The sequence below is a fragment of the Esox lucius genome, chromosome 7, assembly GCF_011004845.1.
Source record: "Esox lucius isolate fEsoLuc1 chromosome 7, fEsoLuc1.pri, whole genome shotgun sequence".
NCBI lineage: Eukaryota > Metazoa > Chordata > Actinopteri > Esociformes > Esocidae > Esox > Esox lucius.
Genome location: NC_047575.1, coordinates 46,179,183 through 46,196,227, shown reverse-complemented (window position 1 = coordinate 46,196,227; position 17,045 = coordinate 46,179,183). Strand labels below are relative to the sequence as shown.

At 44.8% G+C, this 17,045-nt stretch overlaps 1 protein-coding gene across 3 annotated transcripts; it reads right to left on the bottom strand.

Annotated features, from left to right (window-relative positions):
• Positions 1–770: 770 nt before the first annotated feature.
• Positions 771–16,765, bottom strand: LOC105011287 (C-terminal-binding protein 2-like). Of its 3 annotated transcripts, none has more exons than XM_029120698.2 (10): positions 16,464–16,765; positions 15,781–15,883; positions 5,592–5,746; positions 3,980–4,124; positions 3,532–3,738; positions 3,202–3,416; positions 2,780–2,910; positions 2,530–2,657; positions 1,144–1,264; positions 771–981 (listed from the first exon to the last, which is right to left on the bottom strand). In XM_029120698.2, the coding sequence occupies exons 2-10, from the start codon at positions 15,836–15,838 to the stop codon at positions 792–794; spliced, it is 1,350 nt and encodes a 449-aa protein (XP_028976531.1). In that variant the 5' UTR covers positions 15,839–15,883; positions 16,464–16,765; the 3' UTR covers positions 771–791. The 3 variants fall into 3 exon arrangements, with proteins under 3 accessions (XP_028976531.1, XP_019903729.2, XP_028976532.1); XM_020048170.3 differs by lacking the exon at positions 16,464–16,765 and adding an exon at positions 15,981–16,214; XM_029120699.2 differs by lacking the exon at positions 16,464–16,765 and adding an exon at positions 10,315–10,430 and having other exon boundaries at positions 15,781–15,884.
• Between the last annotated feature and the right edge of the window lie 280 nt (positions 16,766–17,045).

Genomic DNA, 17,045 nt, shown 5'->3' with positions numbered 1-17,045 from the left:
ATGTTCTATTCATATACAAAAGGCAACATAATGCAGGAATAAGAAAGTTAAAGAGTGCTATCCCTCTAGTCCTGGCATCAACAAAAAGGACATGTTGAAGACCTACACATTTAATCATGGAACAAAACCAAGGTTATAAGGTCACGGTTAAATAAAAAAAAGTGTATGAGGTGGTCTGGACACAGAAACATAGATTGTACGTATTTCTATGTATCAGTAGAGGCATATATTGTGATACTACATCAAAAAGCTCATTAAAAAGTCAGAGCCAGACTTTTATTGTGATACTATAAATGCATTGAGCTCAAGACTATAAAATCGTTTGTAAGTTTTGTGAACAAATAGTAGTGAAAAAAAAAGAAAAAGAAATGTATCTTCCATATCATTCCAGACTTACGCCTCACTTTATAGCATGTGAAACAGCAACTGCGATAACAAAAAAGAAAAAAAAAACAAGAAAAAAAAAAAACAATAACAGGTTTCCACAAAGGACTAATTTACAAAACCACTGAGAGCCACAGGAAGGTCAGACACAGGAGGAATTTAAAAGGATCCTGGAGTAATCCACTTATTGCTTTCTGGAGGAGACAAGAGAGGATGACTGGAGGGAGTCAACGTAGACTGGTCCCTCCTGAAGGATTCTGTTCTGAAGGACGGGCCAAAACTGGGTCAGAATCAACCTCAATAACAGTGTCTATCTGCTTGAATAAACATGAAGGGTGACGACGGAATGTTGTGGACGAGAGGAATTGGGGGGGGGGGGGGGGGGGGGGGGCGTAGAAGGGGGGGGGCTACTGGTCCGTTGGCATGTCTCTGTCCGTTTCTGCTTTAGAGGGTTGGCCCGGCGACGGGGTGTGGGGGGGTCGGGACACAGGGGCAATCCCGTGTGCCATAGCCAAGTTCCCCGCAACCATCCCCTCCACAGCCGCGCCGGCCCCTGACAGGCCCCCAGCCGTCACCCCAACCAGACCGCTAGGAAACCTGGGGACGAGAGAGAGAGCTTCAGTCACGACAGCAGGAGCCACTTCATCCGTTCAGGCAGTCAATACCCACAGTTTCCCTCACAGCATTTAGTTCATCAGCTGCCAGGGCTGATTGGCCCACTAAGCCCTGCGGGTGAGGTCAGAGTCCGGTGGTAGATACCTGTAAGCAGACGCCCCGTTGAGCTCTGAGTGGACCGCCCCGGGGTCAATGCCCGGCCACTGAGGAGTGGCCATCAGATACTCCTTATTCACACAGTTCTTCAGGCTGTCAGGGATACGGCCTGAGGAGGAAACCATCACGGACGCTATTATTTGGAAGACTCAAATGCTCCTCAACCACAAGTCTAACTCAACGGCTACTCACAGACAACTAACTCAACGGCTACTCACAGACAACTAACTCAACGGCTACTCACAGACAACTAACTCAACGGCTACTCACAGACAACTAACTCAACGGCTACTCACAGACAACTAACTCAACGGCTACTCACAGACAACTAACTCAATGGCTACTCACAGACAACTAACTCAACGGCTACTCACAGACAACTAACTCAACGGCTACTCACAGACAACTAACTCAACGGCTACTCACAGACAACTAACTCAACGGCTACTCACAGACAACTAACTCAACGGCTACTCAAAGACAACTAACTCAACGGCTACTCACAGACAACTAACTCAACGGCTATTCTAGTAGTTATTTGGGACCGACAGCAGAATGGGCTGTAATATAAAATGTATGTACTAAACTATATCACTGAGTGGTAATATAAACTACATGTAATATAAACTATATAACTGAGTGGTAATATAAACTACATGTAATATAAACTATATCACTGAGTGGTAATATAAACTACATGTAATATAAACTATATCACTGAGTGGTAATATAAACTACATGTAATATAAACTATATCACTGAGTGGTAATATAAACTACATGTAATATAAACTATAGAACTGAGTGGTAACATAAACTACATGTAATATAAACTATATCACTGCGTGGTAATATAAACTACATGTAATATAAACTATATCACTGAGTGGTAACATAAACTACATGTAATATAAACTATAGAACTGAGTGGTAATATAAACTACATGTAATATAAACTATATCACTGCGTGGTAATATAAACTATATCACTGCGTGGTAATATAAACTACATGTAATATAAACTATATCACTGAGTGGTAACATAAACTACATGTAATAAAATGTAACTGAGTAAGGGCTACTGGGCTGGGTCTCGAGTAGCTGGTTGTCCAGTATGCTCAGAAGAGTATGTGTTTCCCAGTGCGTTCCCCAGTGCGTCTGAGCTCATTAATACTCCATCCTCCATGTTAACAGAGGACGTGTGGGATGGAAGAGTTGGTGGGAAACCATCATCTCCCTGTCTCCCCTCCTTCCTCTTCATCACCTTTCCCTGTCGTTTCTGCCATTTCCATTTAGTTCCCTGCATGCCCTTTTGGTGAAACCACACCTGAAACGAAATATTCTGCAAGACGCCCCGGCCTGCCGAGTCGAGTACCTGTGATGGCCCGGCGCACTTCCCTGGCCGCCTCCTCGCGGGCCTCCAGCGACGCCTGCTCACTGTACCAGGATGTGTGGGGGTTGCAGATCAGATTGGGGGCGTCTTTCAGCGGGCCCTGAGAGAAACTGGAGGGTAGAGAGGCTGATCAGAAAGACGCCAAATCGCAACCGTCAGAGTGGCTGTGGTTTTTGCGCATTCTGTGAGCGGGACGGGGTGTGGAGTGGTCGCGCGGTCGGACGAGGCTGACCTGAAGGGCTCCGTCTCGTGTACGTCCAAGGCGGCCCCCCGTATCCGGCCCTCCTTCAGGGCCTGGGCCAGGGCCTTCTCATCCACCAGGCCCCCTCGCGCCGTGTTCACCAGAAAGGCCCCCTGACGCATCTGCAGAGATCAGTCCAGGGGAACTGGTTAGACGTTTGACATTGCAGGGGTGGGGTGGGGGTGGGGGGGACTGAAATAACTTTGTACAGACAGGGCGAACAGAGATAAGATCAAGTCATGAGGTCATGTGGGGCGAATCGTTCGCGAAGTTTGAGAGCGCGACGAGGTGCATACGTTGCTAAATGACAGGTTGTCGAGAAACAATACAACACAAACCCCCCGCCGAGACACCTCACAGGCTGCTCATGGGCGCTGACCTCCCACGCCGCGCGTCCGCGTACGTCTCCCTACCTGTTTGATGGTGAAGTCGTTGATGAGGTGATGGTTGTGCTCGTTGAGGCTGCAGTGCAGAGACACACAGTCGGAGTGGATGAGCAGGTCCTGCAGGGTGGCCATCCTCTGAAGGCCCAGGGAGCGCTCCACGCCATCAGGCAGGTAGGGGTCATAGAAGATTACGCTGAAGCCAAAGGCCTTGGCCCGAAGCGCCACCGCCTGGCCCACTCGCCCTGCAGAACAGAAACACACTCAGGAAGGAAGTGTCCCCCGGCTGAGAGGAAAGTAAACCTGGGGGGTTTGCTTCAAATGTCCCGTGTGATGGAATGTGCGGAGGGCCCTCCTCACCCAGGCCGATGATGCCCAGCGTCTCCCCCCGGATGCGGGCCGCTCCGCCGGCCACCTCCCTGATCTGCTCCACGCTGGAGGCCCGGGTCCCCTCCCTCAGGGCCTGGTGCATCCAGGTGACCCGGCGGTACAGGTTCAAGATCAGACACATGGACGTGTCCGCCGTCTCCTCCACCGACGTGGCCGGAACATTACAGACGGCAATGCCTGGGGACACGGCATGACACATATTGAATGGGCCGGGTGGGTGGGTGGGTGGAAGATCTGGGTGGGAGGATGGGTAGTTCGGGTGGGAGGGGGGGGTTTGCGTGGGCGGGAGGGTAGTTTGCGTGGGAGGGAGGAAGGTTTGGGTGGGAGGATAGTTAGTTTGCGTGGGCCGGAGGAAGGTTTGGGTGGGAGGGAGGATGGGGGGGTTTGAGTAGTTTGAATGCACGGATCCATGGCCAACCTAGTTCAGCCGCTGCCTTGATGTCCACGTTGTCAAAGCCACTGCCGATTCGCACGATGATCCGCAGGCCTTTGAACTTGTCCAGGTCGTCCCGCGAGAGGGTGATGGTGTGGTACATGAGGGCCCCCACCGCCTCATTCAGGACCTGAAACGCCCCAAGGAGAACGTCCGTACAGAACAGCTTGTTCCATCAACATTAATCCACAAACAATCTCACTCAACAATCACACTAAAATTACAGACATTCCCGGGCTCTAACGGGTCGGAGACACCACACAGACCAGACATTCCCGGGCTCTAACGGGTCGGAGTCACCACACAGACCAGACATTCCCGGGCTCTAACGGGTCGGAGTCACCACACAGACCAGACATTCCCAGGCTCTAACGGGTCGGAGTCACCACAGAGACCAGACATTCCCCTGCTCTAACATGTCGGAGTCACCACACAGACCAGACATTCCCGGGCTCTAACATGTCGGAGTCACCACACAGACCAGACATTCCCGGGCTCTAAAGGGTCGGAGTCACCACACAGACCAGACATTCCCCTGCTCTAACGGGTCGGAGTCACAACACAGACCAGACATTCCCGGGCTCTAACGGGTCGGAGTCACCACACAGACCAGACATTCCCGGGCTCTAACGGGTCGGAGTCACCACACAGACCAGACATTCCCGGGCTCTAACGGGTCGGAGTCATTACACAGACCAGACATTCCCGGGCTCTAACGGGTCGGAGTCATTACACAGACCAGACATTCCCGGGCTCTAACAGGTCGGAGACACCACACAGACCAGACATTCCCGGGCTCTAACGGGTCGGAGTCACCACACAGACCAGACATTCCTGGGCTCTAACGGGTCGGAGTCACCACACAGACCAGACATTCCCGGGCTCTAACGGGTCGGAGTCATTACACAGACAAGACATTCCCAGGCTCTAACAGGTCGGAGACACCACACAGACCAGACATTCCCGGGCTCTAACGGGTCGGAGTCACCACACAGACCAGACATTCCCGGGTTCTAACGGGTCGGAGTCACCACACAGACCAGACATTCCCGGGCTCTAACGGGTCGGAGTCACCACACAGACCAGACATTCCCGGGCTCTAACGGGTCGGAGTCACCTCACAGACCAGACATTCCCGGGCTCTAACGGGTCGGAGTCACCACACAGACCAGACATTCCCGGGCTCTAACGGGTCGGAGTCACCACACAGACCAGACATTCCCGGGCTCTAACGGGTCGGAGTCACCTCACAGACCAGACATTCCCGGGCTCTAACGGGTCGGAGTCACCACACAGACCAGACATTCCCGGGCTCTAACGGGTCGGAGTCACCACACAGACCAGACATTCCCCTGCTCTAACGGGTCGGAGTCATTACACAGACAAGACATTCCCAGGCTCTAACAGGTCGGAGACACCACACAGACCAGACATTCCCGGGTTCTAATGGGTCGAAGTCACCACACAGACCAGACATTCCCTGGCTCTAAAGGTTCGGAGACACCACACAGACCAGACATTCCCTGGCTCTAAAGGTTCGGAGACACCACACAGAGCGGACAGACACCTGGTCGGTGTTCCAGGGAGGGGTCGGTACCTTCTCGTGGATCTCCTGGGTGGACTGGGCGTCACAGAAGGCCACGGTGGCCACGTCCTTCAGGACGGGCATCTCCACGGTGCAGTCGCGCCCGTCTAACAAAGCCACCAGGGGGCGCGGGTGCATCGGCCCATTCAGGATTGGGGGGCGAATGCCTGCGGGGACAAAACCAACGTAGTAGGACACGGAAAAGACCGGAAGAACCCTCCCCCGGAGATGTATCTGCGGTGCGTATCCCCTGGGAGTCTTTGGTCTATAGGACCAGTAAGATCTACATTCCATACAGGGCACCGTGGCAGAGGGTTTTCACTCCTGTCTTGTACTTGATCGATCACGGTCACTAATTAGATATAACCTTTGACACTGAAAGGAAAAGGCCAAAACCGGCAGACACTGTGGAATGAGTTTGACAGCCCTGGTCTACATGACTGGGCCCTAGTCGGAAACCATCAAATTGGCATATTTAAGATGGCATGAAAGTAACCATCAACGTCCCCGCCACAAACCCGGCATCTTACAGCACCGCAGGAAATGAACAAAGTAATACCATATTTACTATATTTACCCTAAAAACACCAAACATCCAACCCCTGCAAGGAAATGTCAACATTGAAAATACCCTCAGCAATTTGCCTGTTCTGTGTAAATAGTGTCGGAGTTTACTGATATAAAAGGTCCTGTCAGTCCATCTTTTATGGCCTGCTATTCCAGAAAAACAGACGAGGCAGTACTTCAACCCCCTACCCCCCTCAGTGTGTGTGTGTGTGTGGGGGGGGGTGTGGGGGGGGGGTGGACTCCTTCAGCAGATTAGCAGAAGGAAGGGGCAGGGGCTTGTTTGGAGTTAACATGACCTAAATGTCTCAGTGTCTGGATGCTGAGACCCCTGTCCTTCAACAACAATACACAGCCTGGCCGCCCCCCCCTACTGCCACAACGCACACACACACACGCACACACGCCTACGCACACACTCGTCAATAAACACATCTTAACTATATTACTAGATTTGGCTCATAGCTGGGAGGTAACTCATTAACAGTTAATTTGTTCATTCCCTAAAGCGACACAATAATTTAACAGCCAAGAAGAGAAAACAGGACAACCAATCATATAGAGATATCATCATCACCGCAGGAAAAAAACAAACACAATATGGCACTTTACCCTGAGAACAATGAAAATGTGTCGAGACCAACGACCTGAATTGGGCAACAGTGAATGGACAACCGGGCAGTCCACAGCGTAGCGCTGATAGGCTAAGGCAACTACTGCAGCTAACGCCAACCAGGGACAATGATGTCATGAGTGCTTGCATCACTCCTGTACACTCATCAGCCACACTTGGTACCCATCTAGTGTAAAGTAGGACCTTCTTTTGCCTCCACCAGCAAGGTTTGGTCGCATTGTGCATTCAGAGGTGCCAATTTGCACATCCACTGTTGTAAAGAGTGTTTTTTTGAGTATTTGCGTTTTCTTCTGTTAACTTGAACAAGTCGGGCTACCCTCCGCCAATTGCTCTCATTAACACTAGAACTGCCAGGGCTTTCAGACACCCAGTATCCTCCAGAGCCGAACGCCGTTTGGTGTCATTAGCAAAAGAATCGTCCCTATTAGCATGGACATTTTCCTCTGCAGCATCACCATCCAGCCAGAGCATCAGTTCATCTACTGGGTCGTCATCAAACTATATAGAATAGTCTAGAACAAAATGATTTACAGATTTTGTCTGTTTAAAATTGTTAATGAATTTAAAGAATACAAGAATGTGTTTGTATTGAAGATCATACAAAAAAATAAGATTAACAAAATAATACAAAGAACAATTATTTCTAAGAACACAGGCTATAGTATTTTGAATTGTTTATTAGGCCCTAGAAATGTAAAAAAAGAATTTTACACAGCCAATCTCTATAAGTGACATGTTATCAAAAAACTGAGAGGAGTTATTAGAAAAAGACGAGGTCCGAAATGAATGGACTGTAAATGGCGTGTCTTTGCAGGTCTCTCCTGGGGGTTGTAGTGGGGCTATCAGGTTGATTTTAACGCTAATCCATAGCTCTAGTGGTAAAGAATATCGTTGGTATGCTGTTTCGTGAATAATTATTTAGCCTAATACATTTGTAGATTAATCTTCAGTAAAATAAGCAGAGAAAATTCAAAGAAACAATAGAATGTGTCCGCGATTTAGTTTCTCTATCGCCTCTTTGAATTTTCTCTGCTTATTTTACTGAAGATTAATATTCTACAAATGTGTTAGGCTAAAGAATGTGTCTGTGATTTAGTTTCTCTTTCTCACCTAAAATAAAAACAGTAACTTGTAATACGTTGGTTGAATTGGTAATTGATGACTGGTAAACAATATACTTAGTATTTATTTTCATGAATAATTATTTAGCCTAACACATTTGTAGAATATTAATCTTCAGTAAAATGAGCAGAAAACATTCAAAAAGACCTGATAGGACGTGTGCGAGATTTGGTTTCTTTCTCTCCTAAAATAAAAACATTAACGTGTAATATGTTTGTTGAATTGGTGTTTGGTGTCTGATAAACAACATTCTTGGTATTTCGTTTTGTGATTATTTAACATAATACATTTTAGATTTACATCTGATTAATTAGCCAACACAATAAGCTGAATCTCCTCCTGAAAAATAGTAACGTGTGATACGTAGCCTTAATGGTTTGTATTATGTTTCAATAATACTCTAATAAAAAATTTTCAATGGTCACATAAATCTTGTATTTTATTTGTAAGTTAATTCAAATTCAACCAAGGCTCTGATCATTCATCTGAGAGTATCACACATTCATCCATTGACGTCATCCATTCAGTGAAGGGTGATTAGCGCCTGGGTACCATTTGGGTGTCAACGCTAAGTGTTATGGGCTGTTGGCGGACTAAGTCGAAAAAAAGGGTATATAAAAAAAAAAAAGATCAGGTAAATAGTCTCTAAATAGTTTTCTGTTCGTCAGTTTAGAATTATGACAATGTAACAATGTAGTATATGCCTATTTAGGAAAAGTCATGGGAGGAGGGTTCAAAATGCTTTCAAAATGGCAGTTTTATTTTAATTACGAACTCACACGGCAATTGGCGGTTCTAGGGTTACCAAGGCATTTTTAGCTTATCACACTGTTCTCCGTAAACCCTAGACACTAGTGCGTGAAAGACCCAGGTGGTCAGCTGTTTCAGAGACAACGGAAACACCATGTCTGGCACCAATTATCATACCGAGGTCAAATTCACATAGATCACACATCTTACCCATGCTAGAGTTTGGTCGAACGGCTAAAGCCCTTGTCCATGTCTGGAGTCTTTGCATATTTGACTCGAAGCCACAAAATTCGCTGTTTGGCTTTAGTGTGTTAATGAGAAGGTGTACCTCATGAAGTGGCGGGAGAGTATATTTAGCAAAGTATGCAATCGCTTTGGCCTATCTGTGATAGAAACACTCTCTCTTAGTGGTGCACACTTTATTAGGTACTATATTCTTTTGCCTATGTAAGTGCCACTTCTTACCAATCTCTACAGCTACCATGGATAAATAAATCCTGTATAATTACCTCCAATACTGGGCAAATTAACAGCAGGCTCTGAAAAATACAGGACGTGAATTTGACATACTAGAAATGGCATCAGTTGTACTACTAGCTTCCAGTAGTCTCTGGGCTAATGTTAGCTAACTGGCTAGCTACAGTGGTTAATTTGTCTTCCTCCTGTTCTTAAAACACTGTACAAATTACTGTCAATGGCTTCATCCTGTTAAACACTGTACACATTACTGTCAATGGCTTCCTCTTCTGCCTAAAAGAAAATTGTACACTTCATAGCCAATGGCTTCCTCCTTTGCTTAAAACACTGTATACTTTACGGTCAATGGCTTCCTCCTTTGCTTAAAACACTGTACAGCTTAGTAATCGGCTGGCCAAAAGACTCCTTCAGTACACCTCGAGGACCACTAGCGGACATCGCAATTGCTTTTTGTCACATTCTAATCTGATCCAGAACATGAAACGGCAGTAATGAGGAACTAGCCAGACACATTTTCACAGGGGATTGGAGCTTCTAAGAAGCGGTTTGCTTACCAAAGAAATAATGACCTATTTGTATGTCGACAAAATGACAAAGCCATGATTACAAATAAACCTGAGGGAGGACAGAAAAGATACCAGACAGGCAGAGAGATCAGCATTGGCTACACACATGCACCATATGGTTAGTGAGACGGCGAGGCAGTGTGTGTGTGTGTGTGTGTGTGTGTGAGACCATGTGACCATCTGAGTGTGTGTCTGCGCTGAGTGTGTGTCTGCGCGGAAAGCCTGGTCCGACCACGAGCAGGGCCACGCACACAATGCAATTCATTCAGCACTCATTCATTCTCCCCAGCCTCCTGCCCCACTGTGGGTGTAAACGAGCTCGGGGGGGGGGGGGGGGGGGGGGGGGGGACGAGACGATAGCGTTGCAGTACACCCCCCCCAACCCCCACCCCCCACATGGTACGTAGCACTCAAACACACACACAATAATAAGAGACCTCAAGGACAAAAATGCACTGGGACAACAAATTCCATCTACATCATGCCAAATCAGGCTTCTACTCCCCTGACCAATCCATCCACCCCTCGCCCCTTTTCGTTACCCCCACCCCCCCTGCCTCCCATGTTCATATTCCCTCTCTTGCTCCGGGAAGACAAAAGAAAATACATTCATCCTCCTAACCTTGCATGCTGCAGTGGACCAGCCTTTCTTCCTCTGCTTCTCCACTTACAGTTACTGTCAGAGTGCTTTCGCTTGGCACAATCCCAGGCAAACACTCTCCTCCTCCTGCCTGCCTCCTGCTCCAATCAGAGGGAGGAACAATTCAGCCTTTATCCAACCAAATCCAAGCTTATTAACATTGAGACGCTAGGTTTGGTAGTGTGCTGTGGAAGCAATTTCCATGTTGTTGTTGTTGTTTTAACAGAGATAAATGAGAGCTATGTCACCTCAGCGTGGCGTAATCCACCACTGGACAAAAGGTAAACGATTGTGATGGGCCTTTTTAAATGAATCCTATAAATACAAATTGTCGAGCCAGTACAAACACATTGACCTAACAAATAAATTCCTAAATGACTATTGGCAATGGGTACTGTTGACCATAAAGGCTGGTCAGCTGTAGCTAAAAGGAAAGTATGTTATGCTAAAAATATATACTTATTACAATTCATTAGGAATGTATTCTATTTATAAATATTCATAAAGGCCTAAAAGCAACTGAGGGGAAAGAATATTAGCCGTGGACTAATCACATGTAAACACTTAAATTATTTAAAATAAATGTGCTCTTAGAATCCTACCATCAAAAAGATATTCAGCATTATTCAGGAGAACGCCTCTCAAAAGATGAGGAAATATGAATCAAACGATAGCGGGAGAAAGAAAACCCAGCAGCTATCTCAGCAGTAGTGCCTACCCTATATTATTAAGAGAATCAAGGAATCAAGTGACATTTCATAGCCAATGGGATCTTTCATAGTCAGCCACTGGGAGTCAATTCTGAAATATTTCACTACTGTAACCGAGGCCCTGCCACTGATTGCTCCAAGTGAGAACGTGACACCTAGAAACAATGTACACTGGAGAGCACCATCAATATCACTGCAGCATTTCAAATCTCAAAGCCGACGTCACCGCACAAAGCCAGCTTAACGATCCACTTCACCTTTCCAGTCAAATCCCTGAAAAGCGATTAATCTCTCAATGTTTCTGGCCACGGGTTGTAAAGGCGGCACGGTCAAGCAAAAAAGGACCCTGAAAATTCTGTACCATGTCAAGCATGGACCGATATGTGCACGATTTCATCAGAATCTCTTGTATTGGCTAACTGAGATATGATTGTGATTCAACTTATAGATTATACACATATACAACATATTACACACTCAGTTCACTCTTCCGCAAAAATCCCAGACTGCATCTCTAACTAAATCAACTCATTTTCTGATATCTTTGGAACTACCCAGAATACACTATTGTCTATTTCTTAAGTAGAACCTACCATAAACTACTCGCAACTTACCTCAAACAGACTAATGCTAACCATTAGCCACGAAATAGGCTGTTGTGTGATGGCCTCCACATACCTATAGGGCCCTATAGATCTTTAAGGTCGAAACCGCAGATGAAATCGCGGAATCCAGACCTTAAAACGAAACTGCTCAACAATAGCCTCCTGCTAGGTGCATACTGGAATGAAAGGTAACTACAATGAGGCAAATACTTCCATACATTTATCTCCGATTTAACTTGGACCTCAAACATTGTAACGAGATGCGGTTAAAGCATTATTGCTAACTAACAACATAACATTTATATTTTCTTCCGAACAAAGACTGATTTAGAGTGGGGGGGGGGGGACTGGAAACACTGGAAAAACCAATCTAGAGCCTTGTTGTTGACAGCCAGCATGTCCCGTGTTCCCCCACATCAGGATTATGGGAATTTACCTATGTTTGATTATTCCTCTACCAATCTACTGGATTATTGGAATTCATCTATGTGGGATTATTCCTCTACCTATTGGATTATAAGAATTTACCTATGTTTGATTATTCCTCTACCTATCTATAGGATTATAGGAATTTACCAATGTTGGATTATTCCTTTACCTATCTATTGGATTACTGTCACTGACTCTCCTTCAGCCGCTGAAGCTCTAGCAACCTGGAGGTGGAAACGTACATGCGTCTGTGCAGCCATTATACAGCACAAGGGACGGTTGGAAATGTATGGAACTGGGCCCCAGAATATAATGCAGGAGCGTTTATGCTTCCTGAAGAGAATCTAAGAGGGAGAGGGTTTAGGATGTATTTTTTTAGTTCATGGGAGGGCTGGGTAATTGGTGTTGTAGAATTGGTTCCCAATTAGCGCTGTGGAAAAGTAGATTTATCTTCTCAAAATATTGTCATATCTTAAACGTTCTATATTAGATAAAGGGAACACGAGTGACAAGACAACATTTGTCCACTTATTTCGAATGAAAAGGTAATGAAACACCTGATGCCCGACTGAACGAGAGAGACTGTCTCCTTACAATAACTGGTAGTGCCACGTTAAGATGAAGTCACTGCAACCAAACACTTTCAGTAGTCAATCAGTCAGGATTTTTGTCCCACCCTTCCATGCAGTAATGCTTGAAAGATTAGTATATGTTCTCTTACTGTCGTTTATATCTCGCAATATCTTGGCCAAAATGAGACATAAATGCACCACTCCAACTCTGGTTTTCATGAACTTACACACCTTGACAGGGACTGGCAAAGACAGAAAGTGAGAACTTAAAAGGCTTATGAGGCTAGATTGCTGGATAGCAAACATACAGGGCAATTTGTACATTTGCTTCGCTTGCAAGTTTGCAAAAATGTATACTGAAACCAGTATTAATCGGGGGAACACAGTTTAATTTGAGTAAAACCTTTGAAAAACGTTCCTAATGGGTCAGATAGTTATAAAATGTGTCACTTGAGAAAAATGCTCACAGTGCCATGAATCTTTCCAGCGTGCAGGTCTAATGTCGATGGCTGATTTATTGGGTGTCGCACATCATCCCTAGTTGTTGATTTAGCAAGCTAGCTAGAATAATTTGCTGTCACTTGGTCAAGATGGCTTGATCTCTGTCCAGGCAGAACCAACATCCCCTTGAAGCTTGACAGCAAAGACCAAACCAATTTTCCACAGGCTTCTGAAACCCTACTCTAACAGAATCAGAATTGTAAAGAGGATCTACATTAATTCCATAGCTGTCTCTATCAAATGGAAGTAGGTTTCCTCTGTTGGGTTTTCTATATATTTTATTTTTACTAACTAGTTGCTCCGTTAACACATTTCGTTTCAACATATTTGAGGCAGCTACTAGTCCAAACATGTAATTTATGGTTATACCACAGCATGTCGTAACATACAAAAAATTTAAAATCACCAAGACCAAGCAAGTAAGCTTCTAGATTAAAATGTTTTGTATTGTCCAAGGGTCCTAAACCAGTCCCCCCTTACGGTCGGGACCAGATCTGGATGCTTTAAGCAGTGTGATTACCTCACACCAGGTTTGGGTCAAAGGGGAAGAGCAGGTAGTGACCGGAGACAGGTCATAGTCTGTCATTTTGCAATCTCAAGGAGTTACACTAAATGACGCCGTTTATTTTTAAGGCCATTAACATCAAAAGACCTACAGAGCTCTGCATATCTGTCAGATGTTGACATACCACCTCAAGCGTAGCTTTGACAGGAAGATGGGGCTGCTCTATCCAGAAGAGGTTGGCCGCACTCCAACATGGCAACTAGAGCAAAGGCAAGTGTGTGGTTTGGGGGGGGGGGGGGGTTTATCTAGTAGGCTTCAATCATACGTAGATCACCGGCTAACATGGCGTCGAGCACACTAGAGTTATATCAACCTGAAGTGCTTCCTAGTGGGCTAGTTGTCTTCTTCCTTGTAATCAATTACTAATAAGGAAAATTGGTCACATTGTAGGAAGTGAATGGTTTATTTCTTTTATAAGTACTTGCTTATTAATTGTTCTTTTTTTATTTTTATAGAATTTGGCTATTTCTTTACTTAATCAGGCACTATCAAAAATGCATACAAAATTTCATAATAATAAAATCACTGAGTTAAAATCAGACAGCACTTCTATACATTCTATTTCTATGCAAACAATCCTATCAAATAGCCAGTATCCATTCAGATAACTTTTGATAGACCTGCCCCACAAGTCTTTAGATCCACATTGACAGTTGGAGTAAGTCAAGCGACATAAAGGAGAAACTGTACTTCCGTAGCAGATAGTGTTGATCGTTTCCAGATAAGACAGCTAGGGATGGCTCAGTACAACAGTGGCGTAATGAATGGAATTCCGGAATGTGGAACTCTTTGTGGGTTGTCACGGATGCGCTATTACCACAAACAAGCTAGCATTAATTGCAAATGTTACAATTACACAGTTATTTTGTTATGACAAAGAATTGAGTAGTAAGTTTCCATTAGGACTTTTGTGTATATTAACTCAAATCTGTATCTTAGACATGCTCATACTACCATTACTTTAAAAGAAATGTAAAAACTCTATAAGACCTTATCCACAACCCCTCTCTGACAGCTGCATACTTGCCTATATTCTTTAGGCATGGGATGAAGCACAGTGAAAACAAGTTTTTATTTTTATTTATCTAGGTAACTGAAATTACTTCAACTGTATAGGTACAGTATGCAACTGGGTAGAATGTGCATTTCACACATCACAGTGGTGAAAGCAACACCATTAAACGGTCCCTATAAATGTCAGCAACCAGCCATCTGTCTTACCGAGACTGATAAGACTATGCCCACCACATCAAGCCGCTTCCAAACAGTGAGAAACAAATAGCTGTTCTATACCGCACCCAAAACGGTGCTAGTCTCTCCACTGTATTTAGACAGCTTTTCAAATTGGAACCATGAATCTGTCAACTTGTACGTTAACTGTAAATGCATTTGTTATATACTCGTCGCTCACATCCCATTAGCACATGCTTCGACACCAACTGTACATCAATGTCAACTTTGTTTATATTTCGTCCCAATATTGTCTACCACCGACGGCATCGTCACACGGGAATGTACTTAGCAAACGCAGGCGATTCTACTTAGGAAAGCACAGCACTCGGTTGGGGAATTGTATTTTTTTAAACGGCCACATTCTGACTGCATACTGTGTGTGGTGAATTCCGGTGTACCGCAGGAACTCTGTAGGTTGCTATAACAACTACATAGTAGTTAGATAATAGATGGAGGCAGGGTTGGTCAGTGGAATTATCCAAAGTCATGCCAATGGTGCATGTGTGTTTCAGGAAAACATAATGCAATACACTGAATTAAAATATGAATATTGCCTCCAGTTGGTTAGATCAATGTAATCCCAACAACCAGAAATTATTTACAGGAAGAAAAGTGAAATATCGGTTACATGTACCCTTGGCATCACAGACTCGACAGAAATATTTATTTCTGACATAATTAAGTCAAACAAGTATTTGCTGCCAATCCCTTTATGTCTCAATTAACATTTAGAAAATACAAAAACAATATAAAGAAATATTTGCCAAATGGTTATGTGCAAAGTATTTATATTATTATCACAGACAATTACGAGAAAAAAGTATATTACTGACCTTCACAAATGCGGTCCAGCCTCTGTCGTTTGACTTTGTGCTTATCCATGAGAGCCATCGGTGTTCTTCACCCCAGCCAAACCACAAACAAACCAGACCGAAGCTGAGGCACACAAGACACATTTCGCGTATGTTAGTTGGAAAACATCTCAACAAGGAACAATAAAATGCAGCGATGAAAACACATTAAATTATTTTACCGCCTTTTAACATCCAAGTGACATGTTTAGCTGGCTAGCTTATCATTGATAAAGTTGTAGTCTCCACGAGCAGCTAACGATAGTGTGGCTAATAAAGTTATTGACTTGGGGTAATTTTGTTAACGCTAGTTTACCAAGCTAACGTTAGCTAGCTAGCTAGTTTATTTTCTGAACTTTCACACTGCGTGCAGCAGTTGCTTCTTAGCTAACATTAGCGAGCGATCTCATAAAGCAAACACTTTTAAGTTTAAAGCTTGAATTCACATCTCGCTAAGTAAAATTGTCTAAATAACGTAGGCTAACTTGCTAACTTACGCAATTGACTAAGTAGTTACAGTAGCTGGCTAACATTAGCTAGCTAATGTTATTAGCTAACGTTAGATGACAGACTAGCTAGCAATGTAGCTAACGTTGGCTAGTAAGCGAACTAAAAAGTGGCCACCACTAATATTAGCTAGCATCAAGCTAAGGTTAATTCATTACCAAATAATGCCGTTTCTGTTGTTATCTATCCACTTATTGGATCTTCAGTCCAAACTATGAGTTTGTTCAGAGGCGTCAGGTGACAGACGGTAGACGAGCCGGAGTCACAGAATAAAGAGAAGCCTCGATAAACCGATGTTAGTGGAGTGTGGCGCCTTCACGCAACTCAGGGGGGGTAACGTTATTGCATCTCTCAGACCCACGCTGACCACTCAACCGCCCCCTGATTGCTCAGAGACCTTTACGAGAAGTTGGTGAGGTTTCTTTCAAGATGACAAAGGTCATAATGTATTCCAAACCAAGGGTAGGCTGATTCTTTCCGTGCCTAGTTATTGTCCAGCAATCTCTACAGTACCAGTAATTCTAGAGGGCGAGGACCGTCACAGAACAAGGGTGAATGGTACCTGCTAAAGTACCATCCCCGCTGTGCTAGCTGGATGAAGAACGCCAGATATTGGGCATTCGATTTCATGGCACAGCCGTCACTGCAACTTTTGAGTGGCTACCTTTACACAAGTCTGAGCTGAACAGATTGGTAATATCTAGCTCTATCTACATCTCTCCCTCTATACACACACACAC

Excerpts from the sequence above, each read along its gene's own strand:
- LOC105011287 (XM_029120698.2), bottom strand. The coding sequence starts at position 15,838 with ATGGCTCTCATGGATAAGCACAAAGTCAAACGACAGAGGCTGGACCGC. Across the intron at positions 4,125-5,591 it reads CCCAGGAGATCCACGAGAAG|GTCCTGAATGAGGCGGTGGG; the intron begins GTACCGACCCCT and ends GGGGCGTTTCAG. Across the intron at positions 2,658-2,779 it reads CACGAGACGGAGCCCTTCAG|TTTCTCTCAGGGCCCGCTGA; the intron begins GTCAGCCTCGTC and ends TCTACCCTCCAG.